This window comes from Physcomitrium patens, chromosome 8, assembly GCF_059467195.1.
Source record: "Physcomitrium patens ecotype Gransden chromosome 8, ASM5946719v1, whole genome shotgun sequence".
Classification (NCBI taxonomy): domain Eukaryota; kingdom Viridiplantae; phylum Streptophyta; class Bryopsida; order Funariales; family Funariaceae; genus Physcomitrium; species Physcomitrium patens.
In genome coordinates, this window is record NC_143417.1 from 8020947 (window position 1) to 8047548 (window position 26602).

Here is a 26602-nt window from a genome sequence, read left to right on the forward strand (position 1 = left end):
TACTTTACAACAAAGTCAATTACTTGACTCAATGTTTAAGGATTAAGTAAGTTGAGCATTAAATTTTTTACCTCATATTGTAATCCGTACAAAAATTGTCACGGACATACTCATGTAAGCTAGTAATTACATAACTAGAAGTAAGAAAAAGTAGATAAAAGTAAATTAATTCTATAGTATTTGGTATTGAAGCTTCTTAGAAGCTTCATAGATACTGCTTTGACTTTATAGGTATCTTTAATTGACTTTTGGATTAGAAACATGGTCAACAAGTTGGCCATATGCCTCACATATTGTTAGCTTGAAGACTAAGCTAACTATGTGGTCCACACTTAGAAAAACTTGCCTTGTAAGTCAAGGCAAGTGTCCTACAAAGTCAACACATATTGGAGGTCCTATAGAATGTTGCCAAGTAGCCCCTAGTTACATAGTATATATAGAGACAAAAGTGAGCGACCATTTTTTTTCTTGTCAAGTCCTTTCTTATTTCAAGTCTAGTTTCAAGAGTTTTCATGTTTTTTAGTCTTTGGCAATAGCCATTCTAGTTCAATATATTATCACCTTTGAGTGATTTTTAAGTATTTTTGAGTGACATAAGAGTGTATTGAGATTATCTTTATTTGGAGTTCATGTCTTTGAAAGTTTGATAAGAGTGCTAATATATTGCTTCTGTTTTGTTCTAGAAGTGAGTGGATAATCCCACTTCTATTATTGTATTTTGGAGGTTGTGGACTACCTACCTTTAAACAAAAAATCTTATTTTTTAACATTGATCTTTTCCTTAAAGAGAGTCGATTATCCCTCTTTGTAGAATTTATTTTTAGAGGTTGCGGATTACCTTTCTCTTATTTAACTTTTGAATTCATTTGAGTTATTTATGGAAGAAAAAATCATAGATGATACACTTAGTAGAAGTGAAAATAGATTTGTGTCAAGGACAAGAACTCGATGACAAAGAAATTCAGACAAGTAAGCCTTCACTTAAAGAAAAGTCATAAAATATAATAAAACAAGTATGTATATTGAAAGAGAAATAGAATGGCTATTGCCAGAAGTCAAGAAAACTAGAGACCCTTGAAATTAGATTGGAAGTAAGAAAGAAGTTGATAAGAGTAAAGAATGCTTCACTCTTGTCTCTATATATACTATCTAACTAGGGGCTACATGGTAACGTTCTATACAACCTCCTATAAGTGTTGACTTTGTAGGACATATGCCATGTCTTATAGGGCAAATTTTTCTACCTGTAGACCACATTGTTAGCTTGGTCTTCAAGCTAATAACATGTGTGATACATGGCCAACTTATTGATCACGTTTCTAATCCAAAAAGTCAATTAAAGGTACCTATAAAGTCAAAGCAGTATCAATGAAGCTTCTAAGAAGCTTCTATATTAAATACTATAGAATTAATTTACTTTTATCTACTTTTACTTACATCTACCTATATAATTAATAACTTACATGAGTATATCTGTGACATTATCCTCCCTTCTAGGAACGAGTTCCACGAGGAGTGATCATCATATGTTGAGGAAATCTATGATGGGACAAATTATATTTGCCACATACTCTGATCTTTGTTCTCTTTAAAGATAATTGATAGGACCTATCAACCATTGATAGTGTCCCATACTTGGGCGGGAAGACCACCTAGTTATTTGATCATTGTTGAGGCCTTCATAACTTCCTTCAAATAGAACATTTGGCACACCATGAAGAGTTGTTCCTACCTCTAGTAAAATCACCAAACATCGAGAGTCCCTTCCAAAGTCGTGTTACCAAATGTGTTGTATCTCGCCATCTATTCAAGGAAGAACATGTCGTTCTTGAAGATCTTCATCTCCGTTGCATTGTCTTAAAGGTTGTGACAATCAAAATATCTCGTCCGACAGGTCAGCAATTGAAGGCTCTTGAGTCGAATCCACTGATTATTGGTTCTCCATCTCCTTAGCGTCACAACTACAAAGAAGCTACAAATAAGAATTGAACGAAGAATATTATCTTGTTTAGATCTTATTTCTTTTATAAAAAAGATTTTTATCTTGGTTTTGATGGATGTCATCATTGAAAAGCCTCCACCGCCTTTGTTGCATTTACAAGATTCTTTACTGGCTCCCATGTGCGTTCACTAATATCATATCCGTACTAATGGATAAGATATACTAATTTATTTCGGTGCCACCTTGAATCTAAGACTTCTTCCACTTCAAACTCTTCATTATTATCCACTTCTATAAAAGGAGGTGGAACTTATCTTCTTTTTGATATATGCACTGTCTTGTATGGTTCAAGAAGAGACACATGGAATACTGGATGGATTTTCATTGACTCTGGTAGATGTAAACGATATGCAACTGGATTGATTTGTGTAGAAATAGAAAATGGTCGCAGCCTTTGATAGTTCAACTTATCACAAGGATGAGTGGTCTTGACATGTGACGAAGTAACCATATCTTATCACCCATGTGGAAAGGTGGTTGTTCCTTTCGATAAACATCCGCATTGACCTTTTGTTGTTCTTGAGCTTCTTTTAATTACGCCTTCATTAATGCATGTAGCTCTAACAAATGAATCACCAAATCTTTCGCAGCAGGATTATCAACTTTTGAAAAGTCAAAAGTATCAAGTCATGGATGATAACCATAAATAGTAAAAAAAGGTGTTTATTTTATAGAAAAATATACTATTTTATTATAAGCAAACTCTACCAATGGCAAAAGAGTTGTCCAATCATCTTGTTGGTAGTTAATGGTACATCTTAAATATTGTTTCAAAACTTGATTAACAAGCTCCGTTTGTCCATGAGTTTGAAGATGGAATACTGAAGATAGTTTTATATCCACTTTTAAAATCTTGAAAAGAGTCGACCAAAATCTTGATATAAATTGAGTTCTCCTATCTCATATAATATCCTTAGATAATCCATGATCGCGATAGATATTGTCAAGAAAGAACTTAGCTGTTTCTTCACATGTGATAGATTTTGTACATTGTACAAAATATGCCATCTTGGTAAAATGATCTGCTATCACGAATATAGAGTCATAAGAATCTGAGATTGGAAGATCCATGATGAACTCCATAGAAATAGAAGACCATGGTTGATCTGAAATGGGTAATGTCTAAAGAAGTCCAAAAAGTCGATAACGAGGAGTTTTTGATCATAAGCAAACATTACATGATTGTACAACATCTTTGACTGCCTTTCACATTTGAGGCTACCAAAAATCCCTAGATATCAGCTCCAAAGTCCTATTGTATCCAAAATGTCACGCTGTTGGAAAGTCGTGATGAGCTTGAAGAATACATAAACATGCTTCTTGTTCTGGAACATATAGGCATCCTTTGAAATAGAATAGGTTGTCTTTGAACTCGAATTTAGAGGGATCATGACATTTAGAAGAATTATTCTTAATATCATGAATAAGAGAATCTGAAGACATATTTAACTGGACTTGCTTGAGAAAAGTTAAATCAATCGTCAATGTTGATTTTATTGCTCAAAGATAAAATTACTCCAGCTTCAAGAGAACTATTCTTTGTTACTCAAAAGCTACATCTCCTTCTATTGGTGCAAGATAAGAATGTCTAGATAAGGCATTAGACAAACCTTGTTGATTTCTTGATCAATAAGTGATGATGAACTCGAATCTTGATAAAGACATGCTCCAACAAGCTTGACGATGATTTATTATGCATGTTGATATGAAATACTCGAGGTTCTTGTGATCCGTATATACGGTGATTGGACTGGAAGCACCTTCTAGATAATGACGCCATTCTTAAAAAGAATCCACAATTGTAAAAAGTTTTTTGTCATGGATCTCATAATTGATTTCTGCTGCTGAGAATTATCTTGAATGAAAGGCTACTGGATGAAGTTTATTATCTATTCTTATTTGTAACAAAAGCGCATATAGAGCAAAGTCTAATGCATTTGTTTTCATAAAGAATGCTTTGAAAAAATCAACACAATATAAGATTGGGGCAGAAACAAACGTTGTCTTCAAAGATTCAAAAGCAACTTCTGCTTCTTGATTCCATTAGAGTTTGTCTTTACAAGTCAAACATGTAAGTGGAGCTGCAACTTGAGATAAGTCTTTGATAAAGATCCGATAGTAGTTGGCAAATCTTAAAAAGTATTGGACATCTCTTATCATTTTTGGGATCTTCCAATCTATAATAGTTTGAACTTTTTTAGGATCCATCATAAGTCTATCATTTGAAATGATGTAACCTAAGAAATCGACTTGAGTAGTATGGAATACATACTTTTCTATCTTGGCATAGAGTCCCGCATCTCTTAATTTTTGTAATATACGATGAACATGAAGTTCATGTTCTTCTAGATTCTTAGAATATATCAAGATATCTCCTAGATAAGAGACCACAAAATCATCCAAAAACTCTCAAAAAACATCATTCATTAGATGTTGAAAAGCTGCTGGTGCATTTGTAAGTCCAAAAGGTATGACGTTGTATTCAAAATGTCCATACCTAGTTTGAAACGCAGTCTTCTATTCATCTCCTTCTTTGATACATACTAGATTGTATGCCTCCCAGAGATCTATTTTTTTGTATAGATCTTAGCTTAATTCTACTGATCAAGAAGTCCAAATATTAAAGGTAGTGGATACCTGTTCTTGATGATAATCTTGTTGAGTCCTCGATAATCAACACACATCCATAATGATCCATCTTTTTTCTTCACAAATAGAATTGGAGCTCCTACTGGAGATTTAGAATGGCGTATGAAATTCTTGGCTAGATTTTCTTCAATATACTCCTTGAGTTCAGTCAACTCATTCTGTGATAAACTGTAGATTGGTCCAAATGGCAGTTGTGCTCCTTCTTGAAGGTCAATTGAGCAATCATAGGTTCGATGTTTTGGGATTGTATCTGCATTCTTTTTTTTCAAATACATCTTGAAATTCTTGATATTGACTTAGAATGCCATGTGAAGTCTTTGCACCATTAGAAATGGATGTAGCATAAATAATATATGGTGATTCTTTCAGAACAGCATGTAAGAAAGCTTTTGCACCTATAAACACGGATTTAATTGAACTTGACTTAATACTCTCTACTTGATTAATTATATTATTAATAATACTTTTAGAAAAAGTAAGAATTTGAGAAATCCAATCTATTTGAAGCTTGTATTTTTCTAACCATGATAAACCTAAAATGACTGGATTAAAAGGATATATAATGATATTAAATACTACAAAGCTATTATGACCATTGATTATTACTTCTATAGGAAGGGTTTCGTGAGTAATATCTCTAAAAGACAATGGACGACCATCTATGACTTCTACATGAACAAGTTTAGTTTTCTTTATTAAAGATATGTTATATCTTTTAGTAAATTCTTCATCTAAGAAATACGCTGAGGCTCCTGAATCTAAAAAGGTAGAGGCTTTGTAATATTTAGGTCCTAAAATAATATTTAATGTAAAACAAGGAGAGTGCTTTGAGGAGAGAATAGGACCTTTACTAGATGTTGTGCAAGGTTCTAACCGCACAATTCCTATTATAGTTGGACAAACTCATTTTTTAACATATTGTCTTCTTTCATAGCCATACTCCTCATTTTGTGGTTGCGTCTTTTCTTTGGACAATGTTGAGCAGTGTATTTTGGTTTTCCATAATATAAACATAATCTTTCTTGATGACAACGAGTCTTTTTTTGCTCAATAAGAGGTTTGAAATGTATTGCATCAATTTGCATATCCTCTACTTTCGAATGTATGTGTTAAAGAGGTATTGGTATTGCCATTGAATTATAGTAACATTGAGGTATACTTATATGGTTCTCAGATTGAAATTCAAAAAGGTGATTATCACACTTCATAACAAAGTCAACTGCTTGACTCAATGTTTGAGGATCATATAAGCTGAGCATTAATTTTTTTTACTTTATATTATAATCTATAGAGAAATTGGCTAATAAGCGCTGCATCATCCTACTTGATATCAGTTGCAAGTTGTCAAAATTGTGAAGCATTCAATATTACTGATTGATTGCCTTGTCGTAAAATATGGATCTTATTGGTTGCAACACGAATTACATCATGTTCTTCATACATGGATCAAAACTCCATCAAAAAAGCCTCTAGATTATCCAATATTAGATCTCGTTGTTTAAAAAAAGATAAAAACCATGATAGTGCTAAACCTGAAAGAAGCATACCAATGAATCTAACTTGCGATCCTAGAGTTGGATAGCTTTAGGGTTGAAGTTCAATCATAAATTGTACTTAATTGATAAATCCTCAAAACTTGGATCTGGTGCCATCAAACTTCTCGAGTAGGACAATTCTCGGTTCTCTAACACTGGAAGGGTGTTCCACCATAGGAAAAAGGACATGATTTGGTACAGATATTGAAGCAGTTCCAATCATTTCTATATCTTCAGTTCTTGTCAATCTTATTGCTCCTTGTGGTGGTAAATTGAGTTGATGCATCGCAAGCATTAACTCTTTCAATTGCTCTTGCATTAGTGCCATTGCACTCTTTATTTCAATAAGTTCTGCCATGATAACACTTAGAAAAGAGAATATGTCTAATATTGCTCAAGACAAATAGAAGAGAGGACTTAAGAACAAAGAAAATACTCAGGACGATATCAATTTAGAAGAGGGTAATCTGCAACTTCTAATATGCTTGTATCATATCAAGAAAAAGGGATAATCTACTCTTAATTAAGATTAGACAAAGCTTTGATATTATAAGTATACTCTTGTCAATCTGTCAAAGAGAAGAATATGATAAAGACAAATAAACAAGTGAGACTTCTCTCAAAGTAAGATGATAAAATAGAAATAACTTGGTATATATATTAAGAAAGAAACTGGAATGGCTATTGCCAAAAGCTAAGAAAATTAGAGATCTTTGAAACTAGACTAGAAGCAAGAAAAGAGTTGATAAGAGTAAAAAGAGCTTCACTCTTGTCTCTATATATACTATCTAACTAGGGGTTATGTGGCGATGTTCTATAGGACCTCCAATATGTGTTGACTTTGTAGGACACATGCCTTGACTTAGAAGACAAGTTTTTCTACGTGTGGGCCACATTGTTAGCTTGGTCTTTAAGCTAACAACATGTGTGGCACATGGCCAACTTGTTGACGACGTTTCTAATCCAAAAAATCAATTAAAGATACCTATAAAGTCAAAAAATCGTCTATGAAGCTTCTAAAAAGCTATTATACCAAATACTTTAGAATTAACTTACTTTTATCTAGTTTTACTTACTTCTATCTATTTATACATGTAATTAGTGGCTTACATGTATATGTTCATGATAGTATGCATGAAAAGTTTGATGGAATAAGATCAAAATTTCAAGGATTTTTGCAACAAGTCAAGTTCTATCTAAAGTTGTACCCTTTTCAATATCCTAATGGATTTACTCAAGTTGGATTTATAGGGGCACTTATCTGAAGAAGTGCTCTCTCTCAGTTTGTTCATTTAATGGAAAAAGATTAACGACTCTTTTATGATTTGAATTCATTCATAGAAGTGTTTATGGCCACATTTGGAAAAAGTGATTGAGAACGAGTAGCAGAGATCAAACTTTTGTTCTTACGACAAGGATCACGATCAGCTACTACATATGCTGTCAAATTCCAAAATCTTACTTGTGACGTGGACTGAAACGATAAAGCAGTTATTAACCAATTTTGATATAGATTGAAAGATAACATCAAAGATTTATTATTAACAATGCCAAAAATAGAATCTTTGGAATAATTTATTATTCAAGCCATTGCATGTAACAATTGTTTATTTGAAAGGCATCCAGAACAAAGAATTGGTTGGAAAAGAACAAGTCATGTAATGGCGGCAACTCCCAAGTTTTCTGAAATGTATTCATCAAAGCTAGAACCAATGCAAATTGATATGATACATTTTAAACCTCTCACGAAGGAAGAAAAGACTTGACGTCACCAAAAAAAGATTATATTTATATTATGGAGAAGCTAAGCACACTACTCAATATTATCTAAAAAAGCAACATAATTACAAAATGAGGAGTATAATTACCAAAGAAGATAATGTGTCAAAAAATGAGTTTCTCTAGCTACAATAGGAACCATGCAGTTGGAATCATAAGTAATACCTAGTAAAGGTCTTGTCCTCTCCTTAGACCCCTCATCTTATTTTATAATAGAAGTATATTTAGGACCTAATAATCACAAAGTCTTTGCCTTGTTAGATTCAGGACCCTCAGCATGTTTTATAGATGAAGATTTTGCCAAAAATCAGAAAATACTTTTAGTGAAGAAAATTAAATCTGTATATGTAGAAGTCATAGATGATTGTTCGTTGTCTTTTGAAAATATTATCCATAAAACTATTCCTTTAGATATAGCAATTAAAGATCATAATAACATAGTAGTATTTAATGTAATAAAATTTCCTTCTAATTTGATTATTTTAAGATTATCATGGCTAAAAAAATATAATCTTCAAATAGATTGGATTTCTTGTAATCTTAAATTTTTTAATAATATAATCCAAGATTGTATTAGAAAAGTAGAATTACATAAGTCCAGTACTCCCAAACTTTTAATAGTAGGTACAAAAGCTTTCATGCATAGTGCAAAAGAAGGATTATCTTTTGCTTTATATGCTACATCCATTTCTAATGGTAAAACAATGTCAAGTGGTATTCCTAAGCAATATCAAGAATTCCAAGACATTTTTGACAAGAAAAATATAGATATTCTTTTCGAGCATCGACCTTATGATTGCTCAATTGATCTATAAGAAAGAGCTCAACGACCATTTGGACCAATCTATAGCTTATCGCAAAATGAGTTGGCTGCATTAAAGAAGTACATTGATGAGAATTTGGCAAAGAACTTCATACACCATTCTAAATCTCCAGCCAAGGCTCCTATCTTATTTGTGAAGAAGAAAGACGGATCTCTGCGAATATATGTAGATTATCGAGGACTCAACAAGATCACCATCAAAAATAGGTATCCTTTGCCTTTAATTCTTAGACTTCTTCACCAACTCAATCAAGCAAAGATCTATACCAAAACAGATTTATGAGGAGCATACAACTTAGTTTGTATCAAAGAAAGATATGAATGGAAGACTGCTTTTCAAACTAGGCATGGATATTTTGAATATAATGTCATGCCTTTTGGATTCACGAATGCATTGACCGCTTTTCAACATCATATTAATGATATTTTTTGTGAGTTTTTAGATGATTTTGTTATTTACTATTTAGACGACATTCTAATCTACTCTGAAAACACAGAAGAATATGAACTTCATGTTTGTTGCGTGTTACAGAAACTTAGAGATGCAAGATTATATGCCAAGTTGAAAAAGTAAGTATTCCACATTACTCAAGTTGACTTTTTAGGGTACATTATTTCCAATGAAGGCCTTATGATGGATCTCAAGAAAGTTCAAACTATTATAGATTGGAAGATTCGAAGAACAGTACAAGATGTGTAATGCTTTTTGGGCTTTATTAATTACTATCAAATCTTCATCAAGAACTTTTTTCAAGTTTCAGCTCCACTTTCACGTTTGACTTGTAAAGACAAACTTGAGTAGAATAAAGAAGCAGAAGCATCATTTCATACTTTAAAAAAAGAATTTATTTCTGTACCAATCTTATGTTGCATTGATTTTTCTAAGGTATATTTTATGGAAACAGACACGTCAAATTTTGCTATAGGTGCCATGTTGTCACAAATGGGAATAAATGACAAATCCTACCCAATAGCTTTCTATTCGAGAAAATTTTCAGCAGCCAAGATTACTTATGAGATCCAAGACAAAGAGCTCATTGTAATCGTGGATTCATTTCAAGAATAGTATCATCATCTAAAAGGCACCTCAAGTCCAATTATCGTATATACAAACCATAAGAACCTCGAGTACTTCATGTCAGTATGTATCTTGAATTATCGTCAAGCTCATTGGAGCATGTCTTTATCTAGATTCAATTTCAAGATCACTTAATGACCTGAAAAATAATAAGACCTATTGGATGCTCTTTCTATATATTCTTATCTTGCATCAAAAGAAGGAGATGCATCTTTTGATCAATAAAGATCAATTCTCTTGAAGCCCGATCATATTCATCTTCAAGCTATAAAATCAACATTGACTGTTGATTCAATATTTGTGAAGCAAATTCAATCAAGCATGTTCTCTGATCCTCTTCTTCAAGATATCAAGGATACTTCTTCTAAGTCCCATGATATTTCCAAGTTTGAATTCAAGAATAATCTATTATATTTCGAAGGACGCCTATATGTTCCAGAAGATGAAGCTCAATTAATTATTCTTCAAGCTCATCATGACTTTCCAGCAGCAAGACATTTTGAGCATAATAAAACTTTGAAACTAATATCTAAGGATTTTTGGTGGCTGCAAATATGGAAGGCAGTCAAAGATTTTGTACAAACTTGTGATATTTGCTCAAGATCAAAAACTCCTCGTCAACGACCTTATGGACTTTTTCAGTTGTTATCCATTTCAAAACAATCATGGTCTTCTGTTTCTATGGATTTCATCATAGATCTTCCAATCTTAGGTTCTTATGACTTTATATTCGTGATAGTAGATTGTTTAATCAAGATGACACATTTTATATCATGTAAAAAATCTATCACAGGTGAAGAAACAACTAAGCTTTGTATTGACAATATCTATCGCTATCATAGATTGCCAAAGGATATTATATCGGATAGGGGGACTCAATTTTTATCAAGATTTTAGAGAAATCTATTCAAGATTCTAAAGGTGGATATAAAGCTTTCTTCAACTTTTCATTCTCAAACTAATAGACAAATAGAATGGATAAATCAAGTTTTGGAGCAGTATTTGAGATATACCATCAACTATCATCAAGATGATTAAACAACTCTTTTACTATTGGCAGAGTTTTCATATAATAATTTGGTACATTCTTCCACTCAACAAATACCTTTCTTTGCCAATTATGGTTATCATCCAATCTTGGTACTTTTGACTTTTCAAAAGTTGATAATCTTACGATAGAAGATTTAGTAAATCACTTCTCAGAGCTATATACAAGAATGAAGATATAATTAAAGGAAGCTCAAGAACGAAAAAAGACCAACATGGATGCCTAACATAAGAAACAACCAAAATATAGTATGGGTGACAAGGTATGGTTATTTTGTCGTAATATCAAGACTACTCATCCTTGTGATAAATTAGATTATTGTAGGCTGGGACCTTTTTCTATTTGTGAATAAATCAATGTTGTTGCCTATCGATTACATCTACTAGAGTCTATAAAGATCCACCTTATATTTCACGTATCTCTTCTAGAGCCATATAAAACAGTGAATATCTTGGAAAATAGATAAATATCACCTCTTCATATAAAAGTGGATAATAACCAAGAGTTTGAGGTGGAAGAAGTCTTAGACTCAAGGTGGTACAAAAATAGGTTGGAATATCTTGTTCATTAGCACAGATATGATATTAGTGAATGCACATGGCAGCCATCAAAGAATCTTGTAAATGCAGCAAAGAAAGTTGAAGTCTTTCATCAATGACATCCATCAAAACCAAGATGAAGAATAACAAACCTTTGCTATAAAAGAAAAAAGACCAAATGAAAATAACATTCTATCTTTTATCTTTCATTGTAGTTTCTGTGTATTTGTGATGAGATAGAGCACCAACAACTAGTAGATTCAATTCAAGAGCTTTCATTTGCAGACTTACCAAACGAGACATTGTGATTGTCACAACCTTCAAGACGATAGAATCAAGATGAAGATCCTCAAGAACGACATGTCCTTCCTCAAATAGATGATAAGATATAATGTGTTTGATATCACGACCTTGGAAGAGACTCCCGATGTTTAGTGATTTTATTAGAGGTAGCAACAATTCTTAATAGTGTTCTAAATGTTTTATTTGAAGGAAGTTATGAAGGCCTCAACAATAACCAAATTATAGGGTGGTCTTCTTGCCCTGGTATGAGACACTATAGATGGTTGATAAGACTAATCAACCATCTTCAAAGAGAGCAAAGATCAGAGTATGTAGCAAATATAATTTACCGCATCTTGGACTTCCTCAACATATGAAGACCGCTCCTCATGGAACTCGTTCTTAGAAGGGGGGGTAATGTCACAAAAATATATATTTACTTCAATAGTTACTTATATGATTAAGTAGAAGTAGGTAAATATAGAATAATTTCATAAAGTCTTCTAGAGAAGCCTCCTAGAAGCTTTATAGACACGGTTTTGATTTTAGATGTATTTATAAGTTAGAAACTTGGCCAAAAAGCTAACCATGTATTGATAGCTTGTGGAGCAAGTTATCTCCGTATAATAGCTTGTGGAACAAGCCAACTACATGGCACATACATAGATAACTTACCTTTCAAGATAAGATATGTGGCTAGGAAAGTCAACACATGTTGGAGGTCTTATAGGACATCGCCACGTAGCTCTTAGTTATATAGTATATATGGAGGCAAGAGTGAAGCCTTCTTCACTCTTGTCAACACCTTTCTAGTCTTAGTCTTGTTTTAAGACTTTCTAGACTTCTTATTTTTAATAATAGCCATTCTAGTTAATTTTACATCACCTTTTGAGAGACTTTCTAGTTCCCTTCAGTGATAGAAGAGTGTATTGAGGATTCTCTTTCTTCAAGATTCATGTCCTTGATATTGTATCATAAGCAAAAGTGCTTTAAGACTTGCATTACTATGAAATCTTGCAAAAAATCCTTCAATTTCAGTAGTTCTATGAAATAAAGCATTCAACATGTTTATAATAATATCAAACTTAGATTCAAGAGACTCAATTACACTAACATCTTTACCTCCAACCATCTTAAAAGGAAAAAGAGAGTTTTTAAATAATACCAAGTTAAAAGAAGGTACTTTGCAATCTCTAAAATGCTTACATGACTTCAAAAAGAAAGATAATGTAGTTTCTATCAAGAAGGATTAAGCTCTAATATTGATAAGAGAACAATCTTGACAAACTATCATGCATACACTATACGGGAGACTAAAAAATGAATTAAACAAAAGAGTTTCAACAAAAAAACTAATAAGAACTTGATTAAATCGGATGAGTACAAAAACAACACTATGAAAGGTAATCTACAACTCCAAGAGATGTGTTGTTGAGATTGAGGATTCCATCAATATTGACTCCAATATATATTAGGTATTAAGAAGCTTTTTGAGAAGTTCCCATATTGTTTGAAAATGAAGCAACTTTAAGAAGTTTCTTGAGAATTTTTCATATTGCTTGAAGATGAAACAATCTTAAGAAGCTTCTTACACAACTTCTTTAATACTCTTAGAACTTTCTAGAGTTTATTAGAATATTCTAAGAACCTTCTAAAATATTCTAAAAATATTTTAGAATCTAATAGAATATTCTAAAAATATTTAAAAAATCTTCTTGTTGAATGTTCGTAACAATAGCTTTGTTAGTTAAGGTTGAATATTCAACTAATTATGTCATGTCAATTTTTTGATGTTAAGACAATTAGAAGTTTTGTTTGAATTTCCATCCATTTAGAATTATTAAAAGCATAGATAGAATATTTTAGAATGTAATAAAGAAAAAAAGATTTATTTAGATTCATTTTTTTAGTGATGTCAAGTGATTTTAGATAAGTTTTTACGGTGATTCCAAAAAGAACTAGAATAGAGATTGTGTCATCTTCAATAAAGAAGTCTAACCAATAGAGATATGTTTACAAAAAAATATTTATGAAATTGTTGCTTATGCTATTTATGCCAAGTTTGGAGATAAAACATTTTTGAATTGGTTTTTTGCTCTTGGTAAAAATAAACTCGTAGCTATTGGTTATCCACCAAGCATGTTCTTAGGTGAGTTATAAATCTTTGATTCAATTGATAAGACATACCTTAGAAGACGGATTGGCACAAAAGACAAGGAGTTTTGGAGAAAATATGTTATTTTTGATTGCTTGTAATGATGAAATTTCTATAATAAATAAATAAAAAGAAACATTAGAAGCAATATTAAGAAAAAATTGAGAATTTTAAAGTGTGGACAAGGTTGACATAGCATAAGAAGCAAAAATGGTTCTTTTAAAATATTTAAACATGTTGTATATAAGCGAGTAGTCTCCTCATAAACTCATGCTAAATGTTGATACTTTTATAATATAATCCTGATTGGATAAGTAGGCTTTGAAATAAAATCCAACTACTAGTAAAATGTTTTACTAATAAAGTCATTGAAGTTGAGGTATTGATGGAAAAAGAAACATTGCCATGTTACATTTATTTCTGGTTTAAGATGATAAACACATTTGTTTTTTTTTTGTTTTTTTTGTTTTTTATTTTATTTTTTGTTTTTTTCATAATAATAAATTTTTGTTTCAATTGAAACAAAAACTCAAATGTTTATATAATTTTAAAATTGATAATTTCACATGATCTAAACAGTTTTCATTCAGTACAAAAAACAGTCTCATTCATGAAAACCAAATCACAAAAATTCTAATAAAACAAGAAATGTTAACTATCTACCGATAATATGATTACAAACATGACCACAAATATTTGCTGACAATTTCATCACAAACAACACATTTATACCAACGTTTCAAACAAGCTAAAGCTGTTCCAATGTCTTGTACATTAGTAAATATCTACAAACGAATAAACAAATTTAATGCACTTTTATTTCCAGATATGATCATGCATATAGAAGTCTTATGCACTTCTTCCAGGCTGGCGGCAAGCAGAAGGCAAATGAGTTGCCCCACTCTGAGAACGTTGAGAATGAGAGGGCAATTAATACTCCAAACAAGCAATGACCAAATGTGGCAGCAAGAATTTTCATTCTATCAAATAACTGTAAACCGAGTCACATCATTGCAACATCATGCTGCACATGCATAAATTCAACCAAGAGACTCACTTGATACAGTATCCTTCGATGGTTGCAACGAAAATACAACTGCATCGCCTGTAGACTCCAGTCTTTGCTGCATAGTAGTGAACATACCAGATGAACAGTAGATAAGGACCTGCATCTGTCATACTTCAGAAGCAATTAGTATTGACCTAATGCAAGCACATACACAGCTACGACATCTGGAGCGTTCAAGCGATATCCAACCTAATCATCTGCATCATACTCTTAATGTTCTGATGAGGAATGCGGAGTGTGGTTCACTGATGTCCAATGACAACCCTGGTTTAAAAAAACGCAGAATCAGGCTAAAAATTCCTTGTATGCACATCATGCCAAGTATGGGCTTCTAAATGCAGCTGCTGAGGAATAGCATACAGATCAAACACATCAGTCTACCGTAGTCTTTTGAGGCCAATGATGCACCCTGCAGCATCAATAAACAGCGGTGAAATGTTTCAAGTCCAGTAAGACAAAAAGCATCCTGACCCACCCGTTGCAGGCACGAATATGGGAAGCTAGACCTATGTTGTGCACCACTAAATCCAGTCTTCTTGCTGTAGCTTGAGAGGCAGGTACACCTCGGAGAGATACTGAAATCCGAAGGAACTAAGGGCTTGAATTTCCGCCTTCTCCTTGGTCTTAACCATCAGTTCCAACTCCTTAACCCAGTTCTTATCCTTCTTGATAAAATCTTCTTCAAGCATATCCTTCCCGGTTTTTATATCCTGGTCTGACATGGGCAAACGACACTGCTCGGGAATCTTGTACTTGTTCAAGTCACTGGGCCGGACGCCGAGCCACTTGATGTCAGGAGTAGTCAAATTGGAGCTGTCATAAGACATATTTTTGGATCCAGACATGTAAACCGAGAGAATTTTGAGACCATAAGGATCACTATCAACCAAACCCAGTACTGGGAGTTTCAAATCGGTCTTCATTTTCTTCAAAAACAGCCGTGTTGCCACATCCGGTTGCCCTTTTGCAGTGAGTATAACACAAGGGAAACGGTTGTAAAATCGATCTTCTGCCAAACGCATGAAGGCAGCATCCTTCTCTACAAGAAGAATAAAGAGAGCATCACTCTCCATGCCTTGAACCTTGTCTATGTTAGGAGGAATTGCCTTTCCACCTACTCCCATCTTGGTGCAGTCAATTCGATCCCCATCTTCGATAAATATTAGCCGTCCCACTACAACTCCTTTCTCAGAGGCGACAACGTTAAGACTTGACCTAGTGCATCCCAACATGCATGAGACATCATCGAGAATAGTATCACTCTGCCCTTGCTCCTGGAATAGCTTCACGTCAGTATAGAACAGATCACGCTTCGTAACATGGATTTGTTTCGTACAGAGCTGATGGACAAGCTGTAAAATTCGAGTGGTGATGGCCGTCTTTCGAACGCTCGCAATATTGGCAAATTGACGGAATGAGGCCTTGTCCTTAAGCACAATGCGATCCAACTCGGGCACATACAGCTGATTCGCACTTGATCGTGAAGGAATCAGATACCCGAAGCCATTGCCACTAAGAATAGACTTAGCGATCGCCAAGATGCTCTTTTCAACCTCAAGTACAACACTTCGAGTGTTGAGCTCGACTACCTCCTTGCAACTATTAGCAAGATTTAGGTCTGCAAGAGTGCGTGTTTCTACGTCTGCCTCCTTCGCAGCCTCGGCAAATTTGGTCACGATTTTAAGAATATCGGGGTCAGACTTGAGCTTCTTCTTGAAAGCAAGTGCAGCCTGCGTTTGCTTTCTCGGACCATCACTTGACATTCCCAGGATATCATCGTCGACTTCCTCCTCCCGAACTGCTTTGCGCTTGTCCGACATTCCCTCAGGGAGGAAACTACTCAATTTCTAGGCACCAGGATAGACTTCGCTTCGAAGCACAATAACGTCCAGGGTTGACTGCAAGACCTAGAGCAACCGCCTGAAAATTCAGAGAGGAACTTTGAAAACATAGAACTTCAGGTCGCAGCCAAACTGCAAAAACTGAAAATAGATCGGCATTCCTACTTCACCATTAGTCTCTCTATTTAGCACGCACTAAACGCATGAACTAGAACATGTTAAAGTATAATTCGACACCTTGAACTGAGGGTGATCAAAATCTCAAACAAAATTCGGCAGGGTGAATCGCATTTAATTTGAATGGTATGGGAACAACAGCACAAAAAGTCACAAATTTTCTCCTGAAACTAGCAAAGCCCTGATACGTAAGTGGTGCTAGGTTTGTGAACACGGCCATGGTCAACGCTGGAATAACACGGGATCAAATTAACGAAAAAATGCAACAGTAAAAAGACACGAACAAATGTGACCACTCCAACAGACAGAAATGTGAGATGGGTGCAAATCTTACAAAACCTCAGCAGGAATTCTCCCCAAAAGAGCAAGGAGGAGGACAGAATGGGGCAACAAAAGCATTTGAAAGTAACATAACATAGAGAAAACGGGCTGTTGCATGTAAAGACGATCCAGATGAGCGAGGGAGGAAAGAGAAGTAGAAATGGTACCTGCGACCAAGTATCGATGAGATGTAAGCAAATACAGCAGAAGAGTAATTACACGAAATCGCCAAATCAGTGGCTTTCGGATACCAACACGGACTTGCGTGTGGGAACGAACGGGAAGCTACTGCAGCTCCGCTAGGTCACAGAAATGGATGAATTACTATACGTGGTTGTCGACAGGAATGTGGTTCCCACCTTCCGGTAACGTCGTTCATCATCTGTAGGGTTTGATGGGGCTTAATGCTGACGGATGAAACTGAAAGGCTCCATGTTGTTGGAAAGTCCTTTGAGCAACATAGGGTCTCTGGGTCCCTAGAAGTCTCTTTAGTTTTCCGAGAATACACTGACTTGCATTTCAGATTCCGACACAATTTCGTTTTGCTTGACGTGGATGAGTGAGTGATTAATTTCAGGAACGTGCTGCCCACTCCGAGTAACAGGTGCGATCACACACTGAACTTGTAGTTCTCGCTCCCATCAGCTCACTTGTCCCCGTTCCACCTTTTCCGTTGCATATTTGTACTGGCTCGTAGGATTGCCCGTATCTTTGTTTTGCAGAGTTGTGGTTCTCCGCAACTAGTGTCTGGATGTGCAGTTGATTACCTCAGCTTCCGACTTAGACTGTCGGATGTAATAGGATGCAGATTGTGGGTTCAATTGCTTTCATCTCCTCGTCGAAGTGATCTAGGGTTTTGATAAACGATGCGGGAAAGTTTGCAAATGCTCATTATCTTGGGGACAATTGTGCAAGGGTTCAACCTGAGTTAGAGAATACGGATTTGTGCGTCCAGATTTGTGATGTTTAGAAACGAGGAGCATGAGGTTGTCACCGCTTAAGTAGCATAAATGAGAATTTGTATTTCAGGAAAGTTAGGGTATTGTAATGAGAACCCAGTCATCGTGGTTTACGATTTGTAGTTTGAGTAGGGTTTCGAGGAGTGTAAATTTAGCTTTCTGATTCCACCCGAGTCCGAGTAGGTATTAGAGAGGCCTACTAATTTGGTGCTTTATTGCGCTGGCTCTTCTGCTGTATTTGCTTACGTCTCGTCGATACTTGGTCACAGGTACCATTCCCACTCGTCTTTCATCCCTCGCTCATCTGGATCGTCCTTGCATGGAACTTGCCATTTTCTCCATGTTACTTTCAAATGCTTTTATTTTCTCATTCTCTCCACCTTCTTGCTCGTCTGGGGAGGATTCCTGCTGAGTCATTTAAAGATTTTCTTTCATTTCCCAATTTGTCTGTTGGGGTGGTCACATTTGTTCGCGTCTTTGTACTGTTCCATCGTTTCGTGTTTTTGATCCTGTCACATGCTCCGTGCTACACCAGCGTTGGCCACGGCAGTGTCCACTAACCTAGCACCACTATCTTTTCGATGGTTTTTACAAGGATTGATCCTGAAATGGTGGTGCAGCAGGTTGCAGAACTTTTTAGCAGTTAAGTCTTGAAAACAGCAAGATGCCGGCCACGGCAGGCCGAGTGCGCATGCCCGCAAACAATCGGGTGCATTCGAGTGCCGCCCTTCAGACTCATGGTATCTGGCAGAGCGCTATTGGGTATGACCCTTATGCACCGGATAAAGTGCAGCGTCAAGATGACCGAAGCGTACCAGATCCAGCTGCTGGAGGGGGTGCAAGTGCTGCTGATGAGCAAAATGCATATGATTCGTTTCAAGGTGAAAAGCTTTACCACGATGTCGAACATTTTCATGTTTAATTGCCAGTTTGCATCTAACCCTTCAATTGATTGGTTCTCATCTGTGTACGAATAAGAACTTACATAGAGGTGCGAACTTCTGCCCATGTCAAATATGCTAGCTGTGCACGGCTGCTGCTTCCTAATTCCTATTGTTGTTAATCTGTATTCTTCTTTTTAAAATTGTTGCATTATGAGTTTTCATTGTGGAGCTCTGAGTTCTTATTATCTCTGGACCTTCTTATATTTTTTTAATGTGTTGAGCAATGGTGGTCGTATTCTTTCATGTACTTGTGGTGGGGCTCCATCGATACTTTGGGAGTACTTATGCCTTTTGTCTTTAAAACGATATACAGGTCTCCTTGCGTTGGCTCGTTTGACGGGTTCAAATGCAGATGAAGCACGGGGCTCCTGCCAAAAGTGTGGAAGAGTGGGTCACTTGACGTTCCAATGCAGAAATTTTCTTACTGCTAAAGAAGAAGCCGCCGCTGCTGCAGTATCAGCCCTAGAGAGAGAACGAAACAGTGCGAAGTTTGAAGGCGCTGGGAACTTGCTTGCGGAATCGTCGTCCTCAGAGGAGTCCGAGATTTCTGATAGTGACGAGGACTCTGAGATGGAACGAGCTTTGGCAAAATTGGGAAGAAGTAAGAAAGGATCATCCTCTGTACCTGATCGGAAACTATCAGAATCGAAACATTCGAAATCTTCATCAAGGAAGTCAAAAAAGAAAAGACATGTCTCCTCTTCTGAATTCAGTGATGAGAGCTCGGACGGCTCTCGGGACAGGAAACGACACCGTAAGCACAGGCATTCGTCAAAGAAAAAGAGTTCCAGTAGGCGACACAGGTCAAGGCGTACTAAGGATGACTCTGATACCGATCCCAGCAGTGATGTAGAACCCGAATCTCGCCACAGACATAGCAAGGGTCGACACCTCAAGGATCGCAAAGATAGGAGGTCAGAGAAGAAAAGAGATGCTGATTACAGTGATCATGATGACAGGAAGAAAAGGAAAGTTGAGAAGAGCAGGGATGTTGAGGAGGGTGAAATTGAAGACCAACGAGAAAGAGTAGCGAAGAGACGACATGACGTAGAGAGTGATATTGAAGATCGGAGAGGAAAAAGATCCGAGAAGAGGAGACATGATGTGGACAGTGACCTTGAAGATCAGAGAGAAAAAAGACCCGAGAAGAGGGGACATGATGTGGACAGTGACCTTGATGATCGGAGAGAAATAAGATCCGAGAAGAGAAGACATGATGTGGACAGTGACCTTGATGATCGGAGAGAAATAAGATCCGAGAAGAGAAGACATGAAGTGGACAATGACCTTGAAGATCAGAGAGATAAAAGATCCGAGAAGAGAAGGGACGTTGAGAACAGTGATTTCGAAGATCTAAGGGACAAGAGAGTCGAGAGTACAATGTCACGGATGGAAGACAGTGAAGATGGTGATGAAAGGCATCGTAGGAAGGATCGGGACGAGAGGAGGTCACGTAGAGGAGGGAGTCGTGATCGTAGGCACAAAGAGCGCAGAGAATATCGCTGAGAAGAGCGATTCAAGAGCAGAGCCGAGAGGGAGTACGACAACGAAGTAGTAGATTGAGCTTATGTGTTTTGATTTGGACAGTGCTATGAACTATGAATTAACGACATTGTAAGGTTAGCAGAGGTTTTTCAACTGGGTTTTCCTAACATTCGTTCAACTCCGAGCTCGCGTGTATTCTGAAATGATATGCATTTGAATTCGCTGAGGCTTTGGTTTTGAAATTGCTTCATAATGCTGCCTTTTGTAGAGTTAGTTTATCTATTTGCAAGCTCGTGTTAATGATCTTTAGCTGGGATGATATGAAGTTGCACTATAGCATTGTGTGTTTCATAGTGCTATGAGAATGCAGTGCTGAAGTTCAATTTTGGTAATTCAAGTGTTCTGTAAATTTGGAGCTCACATGCGAAGTGATGTGGAGTTTAATGCATGGAGAACTTAGCCCTGCTTCAAACTTCACGGAATTTAGAAATTGTGCACAAATTAAGCTACTCCATTCGTTGGAACGTTGAAATGAAGGAAGTTGATGAGCTTCATCCTTGACCTCCCACAACTAATAGTCCATTGTTAACACAGAATTGTGTGTCGTCCGATCAATGAAATGTTAAAAAAATATTAAAGCTGCTTTCAGTCTCAAAGCATCAGTCTTCCAGATTCGTAAGCGTTCTAAATTATTTTTTAACACACACTAAGCATGCTTTTTCGAATTTTCAAGTCTACATCCCATTTATTTCATATCCATAGCTATTAAAGTTTTACAATCTCCTGTACAAACAATTTTATTGGGTGCGAAGGCGCCAGGAGGCCAGTCTTACGAAGATGAACTCTTTTGTTAAAAGGTTGGAACTAAATCAGGTCATGTAAACTGTAAATTGAAACAGTCAAATTTAACGAGAACTTTCCAGGTTTAGCACGTACAAGATTTCAATAACATAAATAGTGATGTGGACTCTCTTGTTTGCAACAATATCAATGTAAAGCACTTCTCACTTACAGAGTGCTCAATGGGAGTTGATCTATTTATAAAAATGCGGACGTGCCCGCAGGTCACACATAGCATGCTGTAACACAGTAGAGTATCACTTGGCATTCCAATATTCTGTTTGCAAGTGAACAAGATAAAATCGAGAATCTGTCTGCAATTGACAGTAGTCTAGATCTATGTGGGCTTTTAATTGAAAGTCTTACTGCTTTTGTAGATGGATTAGTCATAGCTCCTGAATACTCTTGTTGAAGGGTTTCGATAGCTCGTCAGCGCTTAAATAGTTTGAAATAGCTGGAAAATTACCCTTGATTACGAGTATGGAACTGTACAATTGATCTTGAAGCAAGACCCATTGAGCACACGAATTTCATGTACCTTCGGTAAAAAATCATCGACAAGAATCTTTAGCAAGACGTGTTGTTCAGTCACTATCCGAGTCAACATCTTTTCTTCTTCGTTTCTTCTTTCTGTTGTAAGCAAGCGCGTAGGTAGAGAGCAAATACGGCGAATTCAGTAGCTCGCGAGGGACCACAGTCCTTGAGGCTTTCAGGAGTGCAACAAGCTCCTTAAACAAAGCTTTACTCTCATCGTTAACAAATACCATTGCAGAACCTGCATTACTAAGCCGTGAAGCCCTTCCGATCATGTGAATGTACTCCTCAATCGAGGATGGAAAGTCAAATATTATCACTTGTGTGACCCTTAACAGATCCAAGCCCCGTCCCAACACTCCTGTAGCCACAATCACTGGTATTTCGCCCATAAGAAAGTTTTTCAATGTTTCCCGACGGTCCTAACATCCACGTAACACAATAAATACAATGTGAGGAGATTCAGTAGCATAGTTTCCAAAAGCACAAAACCCAAGAGAATGTCATCCCTTTTAAAATAAGGATTAGGTCTTAAGGAAGTCACAATATGCCGGGACAGGTACATGTCTCATTCGACATTCTGTGATGATATTGTAAGACTATTAGTAACTTCAGGACAGAACTCAATGAAAGCAAAGTCTCACCTTGATAGACTTCTCCCCGTGTAATGACCTGGCTTGTATGCCAGTTACAGTCCGTATGGCCTCAGCTAGAAGATCAGACCCCATTCTTGAGTTTACAAAGACCACCACTGGAGGTCGGTAATGCACTCGACTCTTCAGAATCTCGAAGAGCTTTTTCTTCTTGTTCTTGGTTTCCACCCATAATATTATTTGATGCACAGCTCGGTTGGGCTGCCTTGGAGTTCCCACCGATATTATTAGAGGGTTTTTCAACAGCGACGAGGAAAACCTCTCAATGGCGGGTAAAATTGTTGCTGAATACATTAGAATCTGCGGCATCGCCAGGGCTTGGACTAACTGCAATACTTGATCTCGAAAGCCGCTTTCCAGCAAACAGTCCACCTCATCAAGTGCTAAAATGCACACACCCTTCATACAAATAGCAACGTTTATCAAAAAAAAATCTGCCGGTTATTTTAGGCAGGCAGGTCCCTCAAAGCCATCAAAAAATGACAGCCGATAAGGAATTTCCAAAAACATAATCTGAACTTCAAAACTAAACAATGTAAGCAATATACAGCGAAAACATCAAGAAAATCAGCAATAGTTCATGATTTCTAGATTTCAACAAAGAGATTCTGTGAGGGATCAACAAAGACACATAAAACCCTGTACCTGCAAAGTCAGATCATCATGCTTTGAAAGGAGATCAATGAGTCGTCCTGGGGTGCCGATGATCAATTCCACACCCTGCTTAATGCGGTGCACCTGTTGGGGCATTGCATCGCCACCTACGACCAGAGCTGTCTTAAACGGTAAACCTTTGGCTAACACCTTCGCCTGCTCCTCCACCTACTCCCGTGACATACAATTACGACAATTAACTACGCAACTTATGTAATAGAGTCAGCTGTGGCGGACATTGCAACAAAACTCCAATTCTGATGCATACGCTAATTTAAAACAAACAAATAACTGACTTGGGCACAGAGCTCTCGCGTAGGCGCCAACACCATGGCTAGGGGTTTCTCTCGCTCTGATAATCCATGGATGCGTATTAGGCAACACCGCATGATTATAGGAAGCAAAAACGAAGCAGTCTTCCCAGAGCCCGTCTCTGCTGACACCAAAACATCACGTCCTTTGAGAGCCGCAGGAATAGTTTGCATTTGAACTGGTGTGGGGGTTTCATACCCTGCAGCTTCAAGATTTCCCTGCAGTTTTGGTAAAAATTTGCAGTCCGCAAACTGCAAGATAGGTCGAGGGGCATCTTCGCCTTTTACAGATACCTCAATTCCCTGGAGTAGGGCATTAACTTGCTCCTTTGACAATCTTGAAACGGATTCGTCCGGTGCCCATTCAGGTAATTTATTCCCCTTATCTGTAACCACTATGCACTCATCTTGCAATCCTTCCGTTGACAGATGCACCACCTTCCTCTCTGGTTTAGGAGCATCACACGCAGCTTGCGGAGTAGAATTGATTTCAGCTAGAATTGCAGCTTTACATTCTAAACTACATATATCATCATCGGTAGCATCGCAGATGTATTCACCATATCGACAACAGACAACGCAAACTGGCTCCCCTGGCTCCGGCTGCCGCTGTTGAGAACTCCTCTGCTTTACTGCTTGGTCTTCTGCAGGGGGAATCGGTCCATCGATAGCAGACATAGTACAATTCAGTACTGAAGAAACCTATGAATCTAAACACAAACGAATTCCTTGCATTGAAACATCAACCCTAATAATCACTCCTGTCTCTCTCCGACATAACCTATCTCATTGTGAACATTATTGTCCTTAGAAATCATCCATCTAAAGTCTTCATCCAAATCAAGGCTGATGAATGTCTTGGTTCAAAGGCAGTTTGCCAGCGCACTGCATTTGCAAGGATCGTTCAATTCACCGCAAATTAGGGTTTGAGATCTTGAGCTTGATGAGTGTCCAAGTGATCGTAGTTTGAGTTTCATCAGCTCGAACTTGTAACGCATAGTGAATCGTTAAGTAAGTTAGGGTTGAATTCGATTGATCTGGGTATAACTCGGATTGAAATTTGCAAGAAGGTATCGATCATGGGGTTGCTGACGATCATCAGGAAAGTGAAGCGGAAGGAGAAGGAGATGCGGATCTTCATGGTGTATGTGTTCAACTCTGCTGTTTCAGCTTGTGATCGGTGTCCCTGTTCTCTAGGTTCGGGTTGATAATTCATTTCTGGTTGATGTCTTCATTTCTCAGTTGGTATGCTGTGGGTTTGATGTAGACGTTTCTTGTGTGCCTCAGAGGGTTGGACAATGCAGGAAAAACAACCATTGTGAAGCGGATTAATGGAGAAGATACAAGTAAAATTAGCCCTACTCTTGGATTCAATATCAAAACCATGCAGTACAATAGGTTTGTTTGTCGGCCCTTTCGTTGCTTCCTTAAGAGCGATTTGTTGTCCTAACGTGCCGGTTCTCTTGATTATTCTCTCCTTGATATTCATTGCAGGTGGAGTGGTCTCTCTTTTTCGTGCCTGTAAAATCGTACTTAAGGACCTGTTTTCACTATTGCTTGTTACATGGTTCTTTCGAGCTCTTTGCTTGAAATTTTAGTCTTTTATTCACTAAAACTTCCATATGAAATTGAAATAGTTTCCGCCTCAACATTTGGGACATTGGCGGGCAAAAGACTTTGCGATCTTACTGGAGAAACTACTATGAGCAAACAGATGGCATGGTATGGGTAGTTGATTGCTCAGACTCTCGACGACTGGATGACTGTCGACATGAGCTACACGGACTTCTGAAAGAGGAGGTAAAGTTTCACATATAAGGTCTACATTAGATTTAGAATAGATCATAGCCAACAACTACAATTTTGCAGAAGCTAACGTGACTAATAAAAACGAAAACACCGGTACACGGCCAAAAAATTCAGAACTTGTGTGATGTTTGTTTTCCGTCTGCGAACTACATACTTCATCAACTGGCTGTTTTTTCGTACGTAGCAGGACTGTTGCATTAGCATGCACCTAGTATAGCATGTCATTTCGAGTTGTATGATTATGTCTTCGTTCTTCGCATTGTGGTTCAGAAACTTATGGGAGCCTCGCTATTGATTCTAGCCAACAAACAAGACATCAAAGGTGCAATACAACCAGAGGAACTTGCCAAGGTAAATTATCTTTCTTAATCAAAGAAGTCCCATGTGTAATATCCACTATTTATAATCTGCTGACTTGACCCCGGCAACTAAGGTTTGTCCTGCTATCTAGTACGTGCAGCGCTGTAACTCCACTTTTACATGTTTGAAACAGATCCTTCAACTGGAGGTTATGGATTCAAGCCGACACTGGAAAATTGTGGCTTGTAGTGCGGTAACAGGAGAGGGCTTGCTGACTGGCTTCGATTGGCTAGTGTCTGATATTGCCTCTCGCATTTACATGCTAGATTAACTTGTCAACATAGCACTAGCATTTCAGCCTAACGTGGGACACAACATCGATGGCATACGTGAAATATTTTCACAACCATCAATCAGGATCACAACATGCTGGCAATGCCAATCAGGAAACACCATTCGCATCCTTCATATCATTTACAAACTCCTCTGCAGCAGCCTTGAAGATTGTGCCACATTATCTAGATAGAACCAAGTCCGGAAGATTTCTAGTTACCGTAACGGTCCACATTACTGAAGTATTTGAGAAGTATGGAAATCAAGACCTAATTCTTCCTTCAAAATTCACGTCCTCAGGATCATGATGCAACTATCATCAATCGTTTTTGTCGGAGATGCTTATGCTAAGCATTTTAATACGTTTTCACAAAACAACCGAACCCCATCAAAACGAGGGTTTCCGACTCAGCATCCCTGCAGCAAAATGAGAATTCTGAGACTTTCAATGTGTCTCCTGGTCAGGTTGCGGACTGCGTCTC

At 37.0% G+C, this 26602-nt stretch overlaps 4 protein-coding genes across 17 annotated transcripts; 2 read left to right on the forward strand and 2 right to left on the reverse strand.

The window, feature by feature from the left end:
* Nucleotides 1-14615: 14615 nt before the first annotated feature.
* Nucleotides 14616-17599, reverse strand: LOC112286173 (DNA topoisomerase 6 subunit A). Of its 10 annotated transcripts, none has more exons than XR_002970950.3 (4): nt 17466-17599; nt 15435-16866; nt 14948-15014; nt 14616-14793 (listed from the first exon to the last, which is right to left on the reverse strand). XR_002970950.3 is itself a non-coding variant. In XM_024527829.3 (3 exons), exon 2 carries the CDS (start codon nt 16777-16779, stop codon nt 15481-15483), a length of 1299 nt encoding a protein of 432 aa, XP_024383597.1. In that variant the 5' UTR covers nt 16780-16866; nt 17466-17599; the 3' UTR covers nt 14616-15062; nt 15435-15480. The 10 variants fall into 10 exon arrangements, 8 of the variants coding, with proteins under 8 accessions (XP_024383597.1, XP_073391874.1, XP_090108579.1 ...); XR_002970949.3 differs by having other exon boundaries at nt 14948-15062; XM_024527829.3 differs by having other exon boundaries at nt 14616-15062.
* Nucleotides 17600-17760: 161 nt separating this feature from the next.
* LOC112286172 (uncharacterized) lies at nt 17761-20864 on the forward strand. Of its 4 annotated transcripts, none has more exons than XM_024527823.2 (3): nt 17761-17902; nt 18881-19138; nt 19515-20864. In XM_024527823.2, the coding sequence occupies exons 2-3, from the start codon at nt 18922-18924 to the stop codon at nt 20705-20707; spliced, it is 1410 nt and encodes a 469-aa protein (XP_024383591.1). In that variant the 5' UTR covers nt 17761-17902; nt 18881-18921; the 3' UTR covers nt 20708-20864. The 4 variants fall into 4 exon arrangements, with proteins under 4 accessions (XP_024383591.1, XP_024383593.1, XP_024383595.1 ...); XM_024527825.3 differs by having other exon boundaries at nt 17763-17902; nt 18878-19138; XM_024527827.3 differs by lacking the exon at nt 17761-17902 and adding an exon at nt 18019-18526.
* Nucleotides 20865-21673: 809 nt separating this feature from the next.
* On the reverse strand, nt 21674-24356 carry LOC112286171 (DEAD-box ATP-dependent RNA helicase 41). Of its 2 annotated transcripts, none has more exons than XM_090252452.1 (4): nt 23664-24356; nt 23359-23535; nt 22705-23112; nt 21674-22421 (listed from the first exon to the last, which is right to left on the reverse strand). In XM_090252452.1, exons 1-4 carry the CDS (start codon nt 24354-24356, stop codon nt 22392-22394), a joined length of 1308 nt encoding a protein of 435 aa, XP_090108578.1. In that variant the 3' UTR covers nt 21674-22391. The 2 variants fall into 2 exon arrangements, with proteins under 2 accessions (XP_090108578.1, XP_024383590.1); XM_024527822.3 differs by having other exon boundaries at nt 21674-22482.
* Nucleotides 24357-24485: 129 nt separating this feature from the next.
* Nucleotides 24486-26407, forward strand: LOC112286174 (ADP-ribosylation factor-like protein 2). Its single transcript, XM_024527835.3, has 5 exons — nt 24486-24822; nt 24966-25076; nt 25316-25478; nt 25758-25838; nt 25981-26407. Exons 1-5 carry the CDS (start codon nt 24758-24760, stop codon nt 26116-26118), a joined length of 558 nt encoding a protein of 185 aa, XP_024383603.1. The 5' UTR covers nt 24486-24757; the 3' UTR covers nt 26119-26407.
* Nucleotides 26408-26602: the final 195 nt, after the last annotated feature.

What these genes read in the sequence shown, in the direction of transcription:
- LOC112286173 (XM_024527829.3), bottom strand. Translation starts at nt 16,779, where the DNA reads ATGTCGGACAAGCGCAAAGCAGTTCGGGAGGAGGAAGTCGACGATGAT.
- LOC112286172 (XM_024527823.2), top strand. Translation starts at nt 18,922, where the DNA reads ATGCCGGCCACGGCAGGCCGAGTGCGCATGCCCGCAAACAATCGGGTG. An exon ending in TGCATATGATTCGTTTCAAG is followed by an intron (nt 19,139 to 19,514) that starts GTGAAAAGCTTT and finishes AACGATATACAG; the next exon opens with GTCTCCTTGCGTTGGCTCGT.
- LOC112286171 (XM_024527822.3), bottom strand. Translation starts at nt 24,356, where the DNA reads ATGTCTGCTATCGATGGACCGATTCCCCCTGCAGAAGACCAAGCAGTA. An exon ending in CGCGAGAGCTCTGTGCCCAA is followed by an intron (nt 23,536 to 23,663) that starts GTCAGTTATTTG and finishes TCACGGGAGTAG; the next exon opens with GTGGAGGAGCAGGCGAAGGT. An exon ending in ATGATGATCTGACTTTGCAG is followed by an intron (nt 23,113 to 23,358) that starts GTACAGGGTTTT and finishes ATTTGTATGAAG; the next exon opens with GGTGTGTGCATTTTAGCACT.
- LOC112286174 (XM_024527835.3), top strand. Translation starts at nt 24,758, where the DNA reads ATGGGGTTGCTGACGATCATCAGGAAAGTGAAGCGGAAGGAGAAGGAG. An exon ending in AAAACCATGCAGTACAATAG is followed by an intron (nt 25,077 to 25,315) that starts GTTTGTTTGTCG and finishes AAATTGAAATAG; the next exon opens with TTTCCGCCTCAACATTTGGG. An exon ending in ACGGACTTCTGAAAGAGGAG is followed by an intron (nt 25,479 to 25,757) that starts GTAAAGTTTCAC and finishes ATTGTGGTTCAG; the next exon opens with AAACTTATGGGAGCCTCGCT.